The 17047-nt window shown below is 33.9% G+C and overlaps 1 protein-coding gene across 3 annotated transcripts; it reads right to left on the bottom strand.

Moving 5' to 3' along the window:
• Nucleotides 1-261: 261 nt before the first annotated feature.
• On the bottom strand, nt 262-15061 carry LOC144968799 (uncharacterized). Of its 3 annotated transcripts, XR_013644653.1 has the most exons (7): nt 14962-15061; nt 12515-12774; nt 10893-11027; nt 8599-8724; nt 6641-6686; nt 4585-5212; nt 262-3204 (listed from the first exon to the last, which is right to left on the bottom strand). XR_013644653.1 is itself a non-coding variant. In XM_078907503.1 (6 exons), the coding sequence occupies exons 2-6, from the start codon at nt 12767-12769 to the stop codon at nt 4821-4823; spliced, it is 954 nt and encodes a 317-aa protein (XP_078763629.1). In that variant the 5' UTR covers nt 12770-12774; nt 14957-15059; the 3' UTR covers nt 1621-4820. The 3 variants fall into 3 exon arrangements, 2 of the variants coding, with proteins under 2 accessions (XP_078763629.1, XP_078763628.1); XM_078907503.1 differs by having other exon boundaries at nt 1621-5212; nt 14957-15059; XM_078907502.1 differs by having other exon boundaries at nt 1621-5212; nt 14962-15051.
• Between the last annotated feature and the right edge of the window lie 1986 nt (nt 15062-17047).

A 17047-nucleotide genomic window follows, 5' to 3' on the forward strand; every position in this document is an offset into this window, starting at 1 on the left:
GTGGAATCAGCGCTTATTTATATGGAACCCAGCAAAAGTTTAGCAGTGGGTAGAACTCTCAAGGGTCCATTAACCTCCCATGTCAGCTACTTGTCCGAGGTAAGTGGTGGCAATGCTCTGCCCAATGGGGGCAATTATAGATATTTATGGTTAAAATAATAACAGCCTCTTTCACTTTATTAATTTGATTTAAAAAATCAGTTGTTTATATAGACATCAGCCCAAATTTGAACTTATTGTGGTTAATATCTAGTTATGTTGTTTTTGTTTTTAAATATCAAAAGATGTATATCTACTAATTTTTTAAGTGCTTGTAAATTTTGGTGCCCTTTAATAAAAAGTTTGGTATTCAAAACTCATCAGCTTGGATTTGGTTTTAATTTAAATAAAAACTAGATGTGTGCATTTGTGTTCTTGTACTTGTATGGTCTTATCATATTGGCACTTAATTTTTTTAAAAATTATTTTTAGTTTTGTTAAATGGCATTCAAGCACTGTTTACGACCAAAACAATGACAATATACATTGGAGAGTGAAAGCGTAATTGCTATACCCTTTGTAAACATGAGAAATACACATTCTGACGTTTTTGAGTTGCTGAGACGTGTCACCTCTCAGGAACTGGTCTGTGCATCGCACTTTTATCTATTCATCTATTCTGCCATCTTGAAAACGCCGGAATAACAACATAATTTTCCGGTCCCGGGCAATGTCGTTATCCAGGGGTTGCACTGTATATAATATCACACCCACTTTATGAGTTTAAAAATAAGGCATAATAAATGGTTATAGAATCACAGCCACTTAATGAGTTTAAAAATAAGGCATAATAAATGGTTATAGAATCACAGCCACTTAATGAGTTTAAAAATAAGGCATAATAAATGGTTATAGAATCACAGCCACTTAATGAGTTTAAAAATAAGGCATAATAAATGGTTACAGAATCACAGCCACTTTATGACTTTATAAATAAGGTTTGTTTTGTTGGTTTTTAAGGGTTTTACGGCGCTTGCAACACATGTAGGTTATATCAGCGCCAGTAAAAAGGAAGAAAATGGGATAGTAAAAAGTTCTAGAATTACAATTAAAGCAGCAAAGAGAAAGTAAGACAAAGGGGAACTGAGAACAAATAGGGATCAGATGTAGATTCCAAGAGCATACCACCAATGTACTTAGTTTGAGATCACCTATAAGTCTCATCGGGACACAAGCACAAAATCCAACAAAGAGGAATGTACTCAAATGCTTACATTATACATTTAAAATAACAAATATAACAATACATAACAGAGAGATGATTTACATGGAAAAAAATATCATCTCCCAAAACAATAACAATGCATTTGACTGTTTCCCCTCCCAGCCAGGACTCCGGCCAGGGCCAGGACAAAACCAAGTAATCTCATTCCAAGACAAAGACAGAAAGCAGGTTGGAAAACAGATATAAGGGGATAGAAGACGCAGTATGTACCTCCCTGCCCACTATGGGAGGTCAGGAACCCCACCCAGTTATAAATAAGGCATAATAAATGGTTACGGATATTTTTGAAAAGAATGTACAAGAAAAACATCAACCAAAACAACAACAACAACAACAAAAATCAGCCCAAAAAAAAATTAAATAAGAAAGTATTTTAATTGCTATACATAAATATTATTAGAATTCAGAAAATATCACTGGGTTCCATTGTGAGTTACCACAAAATCAAAGCCAACAATGATGATGATGATAAAATACATGATGTTGATGATGATGATGACGATGGTGATAATGATGTTGGTGATGACAACGATGACTGAGGCGATAATGGCACTAATAATAATATATTAAATTCATCATCAGCTAGTTTTATTAACATTGCATATTATTTACAAATCACATTTGAAAACTTCTGTTTTATAAAAGCATTTGAAAACCTCTCCTTCATATGGCTGCATATTTCAACCATAAAAAAAAAAGATAAAATAATCGCAAGGTACCGCAATTTCAAGACGCTTGAAATCAACAACTCACGATTCAAGAGCATAATATAAACCCCCAAGTATATTTTACAAATCAACATTACTAGGCTAACTTGAATCAACCTTCACATCTGAGATATTTAAAAAATTTAAATAAGTTGAGAAGGTTCCTAGGAATATGTCTATGATTTTCCCTCGTCATATTAAATATCTGGGCCACATAGCTCCATTCTTGCTTAAGAAGCAACATTGTAAATAATTCACACATACAATACACTCAAGTACTTTGGCATGTTAATGTAAGTAATATCACAAATAAAATGTAAACAATCCTTAAAAAATAACAAAATCAAATGATGTGTTCATTAATGGCACAGCTGTCTCACTCAAGGATAAATGGTCTTTAGTTGAAATAAAAATACTTTGGGTTTGGAATTTCATCTTTCTATCAATAAAATAGAAAACCTCATAAACAAACAAAGAGAAGAAGATGTCATACTGGTGGGGGGATTTTAACTCAAAAATAGGCCAGACATCAGAAGGTGAATGTTGTTTTGACAGCTATTCCAAAGGCAAAAGAAATGATAATGGTCAACGCCTAATTGATTTTTGCACTGAAAACCGAATGTTTATTGCCAATTCGGCATTCAAGCATCCATTTAGACATATCACCACATGGGGAAGATCAATAAAAGTGGATGACAATATGGTAAAGATTTATAACCAATTGACTATGTTATTGTCCCAGAATGTTACCAAAAAAAAACAGCACCTGAACAATGCAAAGATGAGATTGACTGTGTATAATTATTATAAGATGATTTTAACCAGTGTAAATTTCCGGGGCTTTACCATTTTGTCAATTGCAACACAAGAGGCGACGCTATTTTAGATCTATTTTATTGCCATGTCAAATTGTCTTATCAATGATTTTCACGTGCGCCACTGGGCAACTCTGACCATGATATGTTATTGTTGCTGCCATTTTACAGGCCTGTATACAAACAGTTTAAACCAGAGAAAAAGACCATTGACGTGCTTAATAGCAAGGCCTTCTTGGAATTACAGGGTTGTTTTGAATGTACTGATTGGGGGCCAAGTACAGAGGGCATACACCAACTTCACTTCCAACAACATTGATTCAAGATCTCAAAAAATATAAAATACATTTAGAAACAACAACCCAAGAACTGATATAAACAATACAAGGAAACATCCAATTGCCTCAGCACCTTAACCCTCTCGTGTTCAGATTATTTTTGGGGGAGTAGATAATGAGTTCCCTATATGGCCATGTCAATCATGTAGACATCCTTTGATGATATAAGCCTACTCTTTGATATCTGTAGTCGCCTTTTCGTTTTCTACGGTCACTCATGGCTAAACTCCGCCCAGAAACGATTTCATAGGTCCGTCCATCACCACATTTCAAACTTTTGTTCTCGTGAGTTCTTAAGTTTTTTGACCGAAGAACGATTGACTACTGAGCATCTTGACCCTTCAACGATTGGTCGTTCTGACAGCTCACGTGTCAACAGCCGTCAACAATGAATTGAATCATCGTCGATGCAGTGGAAGACGGCCATGGAATAGTTGCGTCACATCGCCACGTTGTTGAATAAATTATCCAGGCATGGTCGATAGGTAAAAAAGCCAAATTATGTTCTAGTTAGATTTGAAACAAACAAAGTATATCACTGATCTCGTCTCTTTGAGATATAAAGAATGATATAAAAATCAAGAAAATCGGCCGATAAATAAAAAAGTTGCTAAAAAAAGCTAAAATAAACAAAAGCAATTTTTAAAATCAAATTTATTCGTAAAACAGTTGGTTTTCAACCGATTTTTATGAAACAAAGACCAATGTACTTATTTTTTCAAGCTGATTTCAGCAATGTGACTTTCAAATTCCTCAGAATTATATTTTTTACTTTTAGATGTTAGCTTTTAGGCCTACTCAATAAGGTGTTATATTCCTTGCATAACAATAGCGTAATACATCGACGGGGAGAAGCGTCTTTGTTTCGGCCAGCTGGATAGATAGCCTGTGATTGGTCGAAGACTTTGAGATGCTTGATTCACAATTCTACACGAACGGACCCTGGCGGTCTATCAAAGAGGTGTAACAAATTTATTTACCGACTATTTTTCTTGGTGCTAAAATTACAAAGTAATAATTTCGCATCAGAAAAAATAACTCTGAAGTTCCTATCTCTTTATTACAATAAAATTGATACCTCGAATGACAAACTCGACCCACAAATAAGGGAGTTATAAATTATTCATACTATTTTTAAAAGTTTACAATAATTGTCTTCAAAGTCATTTTTCATCACCGAAGTCGTAATTTTTTACCGATTTTTACCAAACAAAGTGCAATGTCAATGATTTTCACCCGCAAATAAAATAGGATTTAAATCGCAATTTCTGAAACGTATTTTCTTTTCTGTCGGCAAATTTATAAAAATCAAAGCTGAAAACACCCTGCGGCAGTGACAGGGCCTGTCATTTCCTTCACAACGATTGGATTTTACTTACTGAGGCCAGTCTTGACTACCCCGCCCATGAATATTATGCCAGTGTCGGTTTTTGTCGGGTTGAATCTTAAAGAGTTAACACACATGATGACATTCAAAAGCTTATTCAGAGGGTTAATAATACTTTTGGAACTTGCACTGAACAGAGATTTTTTGAAACAAATTACTAACTGGCATTACACTTTTCCCCCATTTTCTACAGGCTTTATTTTTACTTTTTATGGCTAATATCTTGAAAACAGCATGCGTAACATACAACCCCTTTTTTCAGACCGTCGCACATATTATCTCAATCCAGTTCCATTATTTTACAGAATTTCAGTGAGGCCAGCAGTAAAGATAACACCCAGATATTGATGCATTTCCTCTTATCAGACAAGTTTCCAACCATAAATTTTGTCCTTTCTTCAAATGAAAAACATGAACAACACTGAAAACGTCATTATCACTCACAGTCTTGCCAAAGTAAAATTCGTTTGGCCACATGTCACTGTTAGCCCACATCATAAGTTCACCATCATTTTCTTGTACAAAAGAAAGACTAACTACATAGTCCCCTTCCATTTGAGGTTGCAGACAGCAAGAGGTCATATCAAAAGATCCAGTATTTGTACCCATCCATTCACATGTGTCTAGCTTCACTAGTTCTCCTGTCTTTAAACTTCTCTGTGGCTTTAAATGAACTTGGATTGTGCTTTCTAAAACTTGAGCTATAGTAAGGATAAATATAAAAAAGAATAATTATAAAGTACATGGTCGATAATTTGTTTTAAAAGCCGTTGATAGAACCTTAAGATAAAAAGGGAAGTATATCTGAGAATTCTTCATTATGAAACAGACAGTTAAAAGTATTATTAACCCTCTGAATAAGATTTTAGCCCTCTATAGCAACGTACTTTACCCAAGAGTTAAACTAAAGTCCAGTAGATTTAGTCTCTTAGACGATTTATTTAATCTAGGGGGTAGGGATATCTTCTGAGACACTCAACTGAAAACGGTTGGTACTAAGTATTTTATAAACATAGAATTAGTTACTTTGTATTGTATTTCCCCAGTGAGAATGTAATTTAAGAATATGGGCAAATATGTTATTTTACCCTTTTGTTGGCCATATAATGATTTGAATTTGACATATTTTTTTAATGATTTTATATGGAAATGGCAGAGCAAAACATTGATATACAACCTTCTCATGCTACGATATTGATTGTTGTCAAAATTTCAACTCTTCTCGGCAAGTCTGCAGTCGAAAAACATGGAGACCTTTGTAAAGTTTTGGAGCACAATACTCCTTCAATTCAAACTGTTAGAAAGTTGGTCAGGGAAGTTGAAGATGGGACATCTGACATGCAGAATGAGGAACACACTGAGATTCCTCCTGCTGTCACTTGTGGCAATAGTGTTGTGAGAATTGAACTGGCCTGTCTCACCTGGTCGAACTGTTAATGGAACTATTACAGATTCATTCTTAAAGACAAACAACTGAGAACAGCCATATGAAAAAAGACCCATTTTGTTTGAATAAGGTGTCATTCTGCACCATGACAATGCACCTGTTCACCAGTCAAGAGTTCTGAACAAGCATCTCAAGGGCTAATCGTGGGAATTGGAATACCCGCCTTATTCATCTGATCTTGCCCTATGCGACTTCCATCTCTTCCCTAAGGTGAAAAAAATGCTGCAAGGTCAATGATTTGAAGACGAGGACCAGATTCAAGAGGCAATGAACAATGCAATCATAGCCTTGGACAAACAGCCACTGGTTACCATCTTTGACCATTGGGTACACTGAATGCAGAAGTGTGTGGAACTTAACGGTTCTTTTGTTGAAATGGTAATTGAATAAAGTTTCACTCAATACCAAATACAAGGTTAGTCATAACATTACATGAGTACAGTGCGACAGAAAACTTAATTCTGAAACATATCTCGTATGTTTTGGTTAACCAGTGAAAATATATAGAAAAAGTCCTGTCACAAGCAGAAATTCCCATTAAGCAATTTTTTCCACTTAGTGATGTTTCAATCATCAGATTCAACTGTATGTGTGTGTATGTGTGTGTGTGTGTGTGTGTGTGTGTGTGTGTGTGTGAGACTGTCTTGCATGTGAGTGTATGTGTGTGCGAAGTTAAACTCACCTTTGATATGTTCCAGTCTTACAATATTGTTTTGAATGTCTTGATTCTGAGAAATGTAAGATACAAAATTGAATGGAATGAATAGATTTTTAATTAGTTTTTCAAAAGAATGAATTTTGAAAATGGTGGATGGCACATTGTCAATGAAGAAAGAAATACTGACAATGATGCTGTTAAGGGATAACGGCATTTTCCAAATGTTGTCATTCAAATTCAAAATTCAATTAGTTTTATGGGATGGTTTGTCATTCTTCATTAATTTTTTTTCAAAATATAAGAGTTAAGGCAAATATATTCTTCAACAAGATTGATCAAATTACAATAAGGCAAAATTTTTCTTCTGAATTATGGAGCACGCTTTCATGTTTATATCTTCACCTTCAACTTCAAACATCCAATGCTTTTAAACATATTAAGTCATAGTTAAGTCATCCCAACGATCGAGTATTCTCAGTGGTGTAATAGCACACCTGATCAGTAATCTGGAGGTCAAAGGTTTGATTCCATTCAAGGAAGACTAATATGTAATATTTTAAAATTCATCTTATATTATTTTTTTTTCTTTGGAATAAGGATTTCTTGTATTTTACAATGCACAAATTCATTGATTTTTATAATTCTTAAAAAGACATTTTTCCAATATATTTGTTAAAAAGGCGAAGTTTATTTTTTTTAAAGTCTGTTGTTAAGTCTATTGACAGTATCACAGGTTAGTGTATTGTTATCAATTCATGTTCATTGAACAAATGGTCTACAAAAACTATGGGGTCCATAGCCTTAAGCCAATTCTGACGTATACTTATTTGCAGATCTAATAACCCAAATTGTTATAGGTTCATTGTTGTAATGGAAATATTTAAACAACTAAAGCAAAACATTGTCCATTACATCATTGTTTTAAAAAGCCCATAATTTCATTCAGTTATTATCAGACCAATAAATATGTGCACGTTGGCTAATAACATGTGAAGGACATTCATGTACTGAAAATTGAAAAAAAAAAAAGAATTTCTCAATCTCAAATTTCTATTTAGGAGTATGAATAAAGTCTCTTTAATTGGAAATAACTAAAATTTCGCGATGCTGACCAATTTAGCTTTCTATTCAATTTTTGCTATATTATGACATGATGTCAAATTAAGCTGGATGAAGGGAGGATCATATCACAATAAATTGTAATCCCTATTAACCACACCATTAACAAATTTCTCACATGCCTGTCATTGATTTCATGGTATGATATCTGCCTTCCAACCGGAAGGTCCCCGACCCTACTCCCGCTAGGGATGGTATAAAGCAGAGTCACTGGAAAAGGATTTTTACTCAAATTCTCTGTCAGTACTCAGGTGTGAAATGAGTACCTAGTCCGCAACAGTGTCGTCTCTGTCAAATTATTTTTTGGTAATATCACTTTACATACATCATGTCTTGTCCTATATGTTAAATAGTGCAGTCAGTTATGAAACCGTTGTAAAGAACTCAGAGCGTGTTTAGTGGATATTGCTCAATACAATAAAATGATGACGCTCATGTTTTGATTACTGGTAATAAAAGGAAACCAGGGAATTGTGACAAAATGTCCATGGCCAAAGCAGTAGAAAAATAAAATCATAAAACATAACCAGAATCTCAACAGACTTGTAGAGAATGTTTCTAGAAAGTAAATACAATATGTAATATGCAATCCATTTAGCATAATCAAAATACATTTGATGCAATACGAGCCCATTATCTGATAGCATTTTTCTAAGCACACTGTGAGATTTATAGGGAAAATAGGATAAATGGAGAAAAGTACTAAGACATCGCTTAACACAGATTTATCTACTGAGTTGATTCCAAAGAAAATAATCATGCGTTGAAGGCGATTCAAATTTTATCTCCTTACTAAGCAGTTGCTTTATTGACTTTACCTTGCTCTTTACATGTTAGCAATTGAATAATATTAACAAACTTACCTGTTTCTCAATCTTTTCAAGCTGGTGTGTGACTGACATTCCCTGTTCTTGTGACTTCTGCCTGACACCATCTTGAACGTTTACTACTGTTTTCACACCAGTTTCTTCACTGTCATTATTATCACACTATAAGTATAAGAAATTGTCTTGTTATAACACTGACATTTTTGTCATTTGTTAAGAATAAATGACCTAGGTTATTGGTTATCATAACATTGTTTTTAAAATCTAATAATAATAATAATAATAATAATAATAATAATAATAATAATAATAATAATAATAATAATAATTAAAAAAAAAAAAATAATAATAATATTAATAATAATAATAATAATAATAATAATAATAATAATAATAATAATAATAATAATAATAATAATAATAATAATAATAATAATAATAATAATAGAAATAATTATATATTTAAGTATAAAACCAGAGATATCAAGAACTCAATTTGGATTTGTCCCTGACAAAGGTACAAGAAATGCTATTTTCACCTTATCAATGTTTATGGAAAGATGTATTGAAGTCCAGTAAGACCTATTTATTTGTTTTATTGATTACTCAAAGGCATTTGATAAGGTTAGACATGGTGAACTATTTAATATCCTTGAAGAACTAGACATAGATGGAAAAGATCTAAGAATTATTAGAAACTTATATTGGAATCAAGTGCAACCGTCAGGAGTGAAGGAGAATTCAGTAAATATAAACAAATTAAACGAGGTGATAGACAAGGATGTGTTTTGTCACCAGACCTTTTTAATATCTACAGCGAAACAATTATTAGAACTTTAGGAGATAGTCCAGGCATTAAGATCAATGGTGAGAATATCAACAATATAAGATATGCAGATGACACAGCACTAATTTCAGACTCAAAAGACAATTTACAATTACTCCTTTATAAAGTAGTTACAGAGAGTGAACGTATGGGGTTATATCTAAATGTTTAAAAGACAGAATGCATGGTTGTATCAGGGAGAGAAAGAAATCCATGTAACTTAATAAGCAAAGGAGAAACTATAAAACAAGTTCAGGCATTTAAATATCTTGGATACATAATATAATAACTTCAGATGGCAGATGTAGCACAGAAATAAAACGAAGAATTCCAATAGCTAAAGATAGTTTTAATAAAATGAGTCTAATTTTCAAAAACACAATATCTCAATGACAACAAAACATAGGGTTTTGAAGGCCTATGTATGGTCATTATTATTATATGGCTGTGAAAGCTGGCAATTACAGAAAACATTAGAAAGAAACTGGAGGCAGCAGAAATGTGGTTTGTTAGAAGGATGCTAAAAATTGCATGGACAGAGAAGAAAACTATTGAAGAAGTATTACAGCAAGCTGAAACTAAAAGGTTATTAATTCGTACAATAAGAAAAAGACAACTGCAATTTTTAGGGCACCTAAATCGACATAAATGTATTGAACATCTTGCTCTCACAGGAAAGATAGAAGGTAAAAAGAGTAAAGGTAGACCAAGAAAAATATATTTGAATAGTTTGAACAACTGGGTGACAAAGAAAGAGAAGAGTAATATTAGTTTTCTGAGAATGAAGTTATCTGATCAGAGAGATGAATTGTGTATCATGATCACCGATGTCTGGCACAGACTTGGTACTTGAAGAAGAAGAATTATATACCTAAGCTGGTAATTAGAACACAGCTTTATAGAAACAACCGCTGAAAAAACTATCTGTCTGGAACATAATTTTTTCTAAATGGTTTCTACTGTTTAATTGGAACATTTTGAGAGATTTAGCAAACGTTGTAAGCATTTTTCTTTCCAAGTAATCAAACATTAAAAAAATATTCCTAGTGAGATGAACAAGAATGGAATCATCCTGCTGAACAATTAAGTCCGGTAATTAACAATTGCACCATCCATTCCCTTTTATTTGGTAATTGTTTATAGCTTAGCCATTTTACCTTCTTGGTGAGCAACAAATACCAAATGAGAGCATAGCTAATGATGCAATGGTTTATTGCTTTTAATGAGGCATGCTTTGTTGATTAAAATTATATAATGGCTTAAAAGTTATGTTTTCTGTGCCTTTGATAATTCAACCTGCCTTTTTTCGTGGTATATGAATAAGATAGGGTATTAGATTCTCATTCATCTATCATTTCTTCTCTGTCATCTACCATCACAATTTCACACATGTAATAATAAGTGTTGCAAAAAAACAAAGACAAAATTGTGACAAACTAAAGGATGCCCTGTATTACTATATTATATACAAAGCCAAACTTCACCATCTTGCCAAAATATTTACTTTGTTTCGAAGTCTCTCCATAACATCAAGTCTATTTCTAATCAAGTTGCTGTAATCATCCATCTCTTGTCGGAACTCATTCATAACTGTCTCAAGTTTGCTTAGCCTGTCATGATTATCTCTGAAACGAGTCACCTGTGGAGAGGAGAGAATGAAAGAAAAATCTTTGTTGAAACATATCAAATAAATGATGGCATGTGTTTCTCAAACTGTAACTATATATACAGAGCTTGGAATTTCTAATACATTGTTAATCATTTCAGAGATCCTGGAGTTATGGAAATTATACTTTAAATTTTAAAGTTTCCCTTTCTAGAGCTCCTAGATTAAGATGGGAAATGTCATCGTTTTGACTTCCAGATACCAGCATTCTATGCCTTTAAAAAAAATAATTAATCAAATGAGAAAGGGAATTAACATTGGTAAACTAAGATAACTAAAAATGACAGGGGTCAGAACAAAGATTGATACTATTTGGACTAATATTGAACTGTAAAAGGACACACCTATTTTAGTAGAGTGGATAGAAGAGGGGTAGTGGGACAAGTAAAACAGCCCAGTTGTAGCCGAGTCCCATTACATTCCTCTGCTTTCCACCAATCCCAATCCTGCCACTGACAGCCAGTATAATTACTAATTGCATTTCAATTAGCGTACCATCCCATTGATAAGGACAGACAGCTTTAGGCTTCACATAGTACTCATCACTCATTCAATTCCCCTTAAATATAGTTAAATATGAGTTACCTAATCAGTCATGAGTCGCAGAACCCTCACTCTAGCCTAAAACATTAGGCTTAAAATAAGTGTTTCAAAATGTTGATCAGTCAGTCATGTGCCTCTTTCTAGACTTTTGCTGCATCACCTTTGTATGTTACACAAAGTGCACAAAGAAATGTCAGTAGTACATACAATAACTGCTATTTATTTGTCCTACCCCACCCCATCTTCATTGTGTGCTTTCCTCTTTTATTCTTGAGTGGTTGAATTTTCTCAAATTCGTACTAAACTTGCAATTCACACACACGTTGTAGCCGTTTTCCAAAAGAGAGTATCCCATTACAGCCATTAATGATTTATATGAATTATATAGCATGTAGAATGGTGATTTTATAATTTCCCATTGTAGCTGAGCTATCATTGCACCCAGGCCCGTTGTAATCGAGCTGCACTGTAGCAGGATTGAATAGGCAGGTTTGTATTCAAAATATAAACGGGTGGGCAAGGAAGAACTTCATAACTTACATTAACAACAAGAACTCATGAAACAAGAGTGACGACATCACTTTAGAACCAGAGGATATAAGAGACCCTATGTGTATTCTATCCTTTGGAGGTCAAAATAAACACTATCAATGATTAGGTATAATGTATTTTTTCTTTTTTGCTTTCAAAGAATAACAATACAAATGGCAAGGAAGACCAGAAGGGGGAGATAAAAGTGGCAGAGGGAGGAGGCAGGACAGGAGGAGCAGAAGAAAGTGTCAGAGGAGGAAAAGAAGAAGGGGAGTAGGAGGAGGGGGGGAAAAATAATAGAATGAGGGGAAGGAGTCGGAAGAAGATGAGAAAGAAGTGGAGGACGAGGAGAAAAAAGAAACAATGTAAAATTTAAAAAGTCTTACAGATGAATCAAAATAACTGAGGCGTGTGAAAATTTCATCCTTGAAGCTGAATACAAGTCTCATGTTATTTTCCAGCTCTGTAAATTTTGCTTCTATTTCTCTCAGCTTCGATGTAGTGCGATTATTTTCCTCTTTCAAATCATAGACTGCAGTTTGTAATTCTACGTTTTCTGCTTTTAATCTCAATATGTCCCGTTTGTGTTCTTTGTCATGAGCTTCCAAGGCATCAACCCTGGACTGAACAGAGGACATCATATTGCCTGAAATGAAATAAGAAGAAAAGTTCCCAATTTTACATGGAATAAGAAAATTTGCAATTAAATTAAAAAGAACCAAACCAATCATATCAAATCAATATCATTGATAAATGTAACAGTAAAATTTTTAAATAACAGCCAAATTAAATGAAAGTAATCTTTCTGATATCTGGACTGAATTTCTTTAAAATGATCATTTCTGTAATTTTCTAAGCTTTCACTGTGATATTTTCAAAAAGGATATTTTTTTCATCATCAAGAAATCCATTCATAATTGAAGGAAAGTGTTCGATTTTTATTTTTAATGAAATATTTTATGGACACCAACCCCACGTCTTTTTAGCGAGTGGCTCTAACTGACCTCATGCATCCCATGTCTTTTAGTTCCCGTCTCCATCTGATATCACATTGTCTTTAGCAGATTTTCTCTGCACCGCTTTGAAAGACATTTTTCTTCAAAATAGCAGTTATGAAAGAAAAAATGTGTAATTTGTCTTTAATTAGACACTTGAATGTTTGCCTGAATCTGTGCTACAGTTCTCTTGTGTGACCGTAAGTCATGGTTTGTGGGCTAAATCCATGGTTTTGTTTAACTGAGATATCTCTGGTGCATATTTACATAATTTGATAAATTAATCACCGAAATAAAGGGCTATGAATGCTCTATATTTTGATACAATTTCCATTTTCATCTTTAATATGATTTCAATTATATCATAATGTAAAGGGCTATATTTCAGAGGACAGGAAAACTAAGCCTCCGTTATTTTTGTTCCTAAAAAAAAACACTTATCTAAAAAAAAAAAAAACACTTATCTAAAAATTTAAAAAAATGAATTAATAATGTTTTTAAAATCCCATAAAATTCAACCATTTTCCTGTCCAGTAGGAATACCTTTTTCAACTCTCAAAACTGAAACTGCTTCAAGGATACCCTGAGGTTCCATAAAATCACTCATTTCATCTCAAAATCGACCAAAGTAACGTCATTTCAGCTCGGATTGCCGCGGCCCTAACCTAGCCTTTCGATTGCAGCGGCCCTAACCTAAAGACTTTTGGTACTTTATTAGCTAAGTGCCAAGATTCAGGCTGATCGTAGCCATCGGCTGATTCCTTGAGGTGTTTTTAAAGCGGTGTGTCCTTTTTTATTAAACCCGCCAAAACCCGACAAAGTTATGGGAAGGAGGCAGAAGTGGGGAGTGAACCTGGGACTCCGGGAAGTGTACACCATTGGGGAGTGAACCTGGGACTGGGTTTCGGCGGGTTTCGTAAAAAAGCGATCAGTGTTTTTTTATGAAACCCACCCCCCCCCCCCCCCCGAAATCAAGCGACACTCGACAATATCCGGCAAAGTCATGGGAAGTAGACAACTGTGGGGAGTGAACCTGAGACTCATGGAAGTGTAAACCAGTTAGGAGTGAACCTGAGACCATGGTTATCGGCGGGTTTTGTAAAAAAAGCAATCAGTGCTTTTCTCTATGAAACCCAACGAAACACGACGAAACCTGACTATCTGACAAAGTTATGGGATTGCTTTTCTAAGACACCCGCCGGAACTCGCCGATAATCATAGTCTCAGGTTCACTCCCGACCAGTGTACACTTCCCTGAGTCTCAGGTTCACTCCTCACGGTTGTCTACTTCCCATAACTTTGCCGGATATTGTCGGGTTTCATAAAAAAGCACTAATTCTTTTTTTTACGAAACCCGCCGAAACCCAGTCCCAGGTTCACTCCCCAATGATGTACACTTCCCTGAGTCCCAGGTTCACTCCCCACTGCTACCTACTTCTCATAACTTTGTTGGGATTCGTCCAGTTTCGTCAGGTTTCGGTGGGTTTCGTAAAAAAGACACTTTTTAAAGCATTAAAATTTGAATAGCCATGCTTCTATATAACCTAAAGACACAATTCAAACTATTTTATCAATTAGATAATATACTGCTTCATTGTAAAACCAGATTTTGTTTTGTTATTTGAAAACCGAATGTTCATGTCAGTGCCTAATTTTAACTTTAAAATGAAAATTTACCGAGGTGACCGACCAGGGCCAGATTATTGTGAAAAATAAGTCTCTACTCTACTATCTACTACAGCTAGTATTGACAACGGTTTTCATCCTTTATTAATATATGTCATCAAAAATAAATAGACAAAAAGGGTTGGAAAAGACATAAAATCGTAATACTTTACTTTTGAGTACCACTAGTCTAGATGGGCTACAACCTCAGTCCATTTTTCCAAGATGTATGGAGATTGAGGTTGGAGTTTTGAGGATTTCCTGGAATGATGGGCCGTGGGCAAAAGGGACATCATCCAAATAATATTTTATTCTCCGAGAAAAGAAAAGAGTTCTTTCACGTCAAGATCTTTGGCACAACGTCGACGTGGACAATGCAGGTCTGACATCCGAACTCACATATTAATATGGGCATAGTTTAACATTGTTGTAATGGGCAATATTTTGCGTCATTTAAAACAAAAGATTTCCATTATAACAATGAGCCCCAAAGGAATTGGGTTATCAGACCTGCAAATAAGTGCACGTCGCACTTTGGTCATCATCATCATCATCATCATCATCATCATCATCATCATCATCATCATCATCATCATTATTATTATTATTATTATTATTATTATTATTATTATTATTATTATTATTATTATTATTATTATTATGTTAGGCGCGTTGTGTCGATCGATTGCTCAGCTTTTTACGTGGATTTACAGAATGCGCAACCAGGGACGGCTGGTAATATTGGGCAGGGTGGGCAAATACCAGCCTGTTTTTTTTCAAGTTATAAGCTGTATTACCAGGTCCGAAATAATCTAATTTAAATTAGATAATTTTAAAAGTTAGTACTTAAACTTGATACTTCGTACTGAAATCAATTTGTATGTATTTTTGATAGATTGCGAATCACCATGCACCCCGTAATGCATAAACCAGGATACGCTCCTGTTCTTTTTTATCACCCCCCCCCCCCCCTTTCCCAACCACTCCACTCCGCCCACATCGTCATCTCATCGTCACGTCGCCTGACGGTGATTTTGCTGTCTGGCCTCTCTAGTTCTAGGTCGGGCTAATTCAAATGAGCCCACCTTATAAACCAGTGAGCACTAAATAGAGATTTTGGCAAACGAACTTTTTTTTATTTATTGCCTTACTTGTGCTGGTACCATTGATGTAATAACATTGGGAAGGTTCCAGTATTGAATTAAATGTATCAATTTACTAATATTATATCAAGTTAGTATTAACTTGTGTTGTTTTAATATATTTGTTTATCCATTTAAATTATCTCTTTTTTTCTCGTTTTCTTTAGTGCTTCTCAAAATTCATTTATTTAAATTGTTGTCTTATTTGTTTGTTTGTTTTGTTTTTTTGTTTTGTTTTTTTTAAAACAAATTAATTTGTTCCTTTTTAAAAAAAAATTCTTAAAGTAATTACCGCTGTATTTTTATTGCCAGACTAAATATTTTTGCAAAACAATGTATTTTCTATTGCATTCCCTCTAATAAAACACTTTTATTCAGAAGTCACGACTAAATAAATATATAAAATACAACCCCCACCATTTTGGTTTACTCAAAAATTGAATTAGTATACGAGAAATACTCTTCTGAGAAAGGAGAGAGTTGAATTCTAAGTTATAGAGGAAATAAAGACGTTTAAAGGAAGGGTGGGCAGATTCCGTACTTGCCCGTCCTGAAGCTAATACATACATAATAGTTCGCGATGAAGAATCGGGAAGCTAGGGGTTGGTTGGGTAAGGAGTAAAGATAACACGGTCGTTATTGTTATAGTCTAACGAATGCATGAGGAGAGATTGGTAGCATTATTTAATTTGTCTTAATTGTATTGTATGAATTATTGGCGAAAGCCTAAGATTAAGTAAACTTTGTTTTTATTTTGTCTTTTTTTGACTATGGAACTGATACTTGTCATAGCAGACCTGCCTACTTGAAATAGGAAAAAAAAATCGTAGTTTTCAGGGTTAATAAAATGGTAGATATTTTAACTATCCTTTAAAAAAATCACCGGAATTTTCGTCTATTAAGGTATCAAATTTTTAAAAAACGAGAAAAACGGATTGGAAACGTAATAATGATGGTGATGGTGGTGGTGGTAATAGTGATGGTGGTGGTAGTAATGATGATGGTAATATTATTATTATTATTATTATTATTATTATTATTATTATTATTATTATTATTATTATTATTATTATTATTATTATTATTATTATTATTATTATTATTATTATTATTATTA

This window comes from Berghia stephanieae, chromosome 3, assembly GCF_034508935.2.
Source record: "Berghia stephanieae isolate SIO BIC M18660-M18661 chromosome 3, UCSD_Bste_1.3, whole genome shotgun sequence".
Lineage (NCBI taxonomy): Eukaryota > Metazoa > Mollusca > Gastropoda > Nudibranchia > Aeolidiidae > Berghia > Berghia stephanieae.

Bases quoted from the DNA above. Each gene is read 5' to 3' on its own strand.
- LOC144968799 (XM_078907503.1), bottom strand. From the start codon at position 12,769: ATGATGTCCTCTGTTCAGTCCAGGGTTGATGCCTTGGAAGCTCATGAC. The intron at 6,687-8,598 runs GTAAGTTTGTTA...TACATTTCTCAG, and splicing joins TTGAAAAGATTGAGAAACAG to AATCAAGACATTCAAAACAA. The intron at 5,213-6,640 runs GTGAGTTTAACT...TCCTTACTATAG, and splicing joins AAGACTGGAACATATCAAAG to CTCAAGTTTTAGAAAGCACA.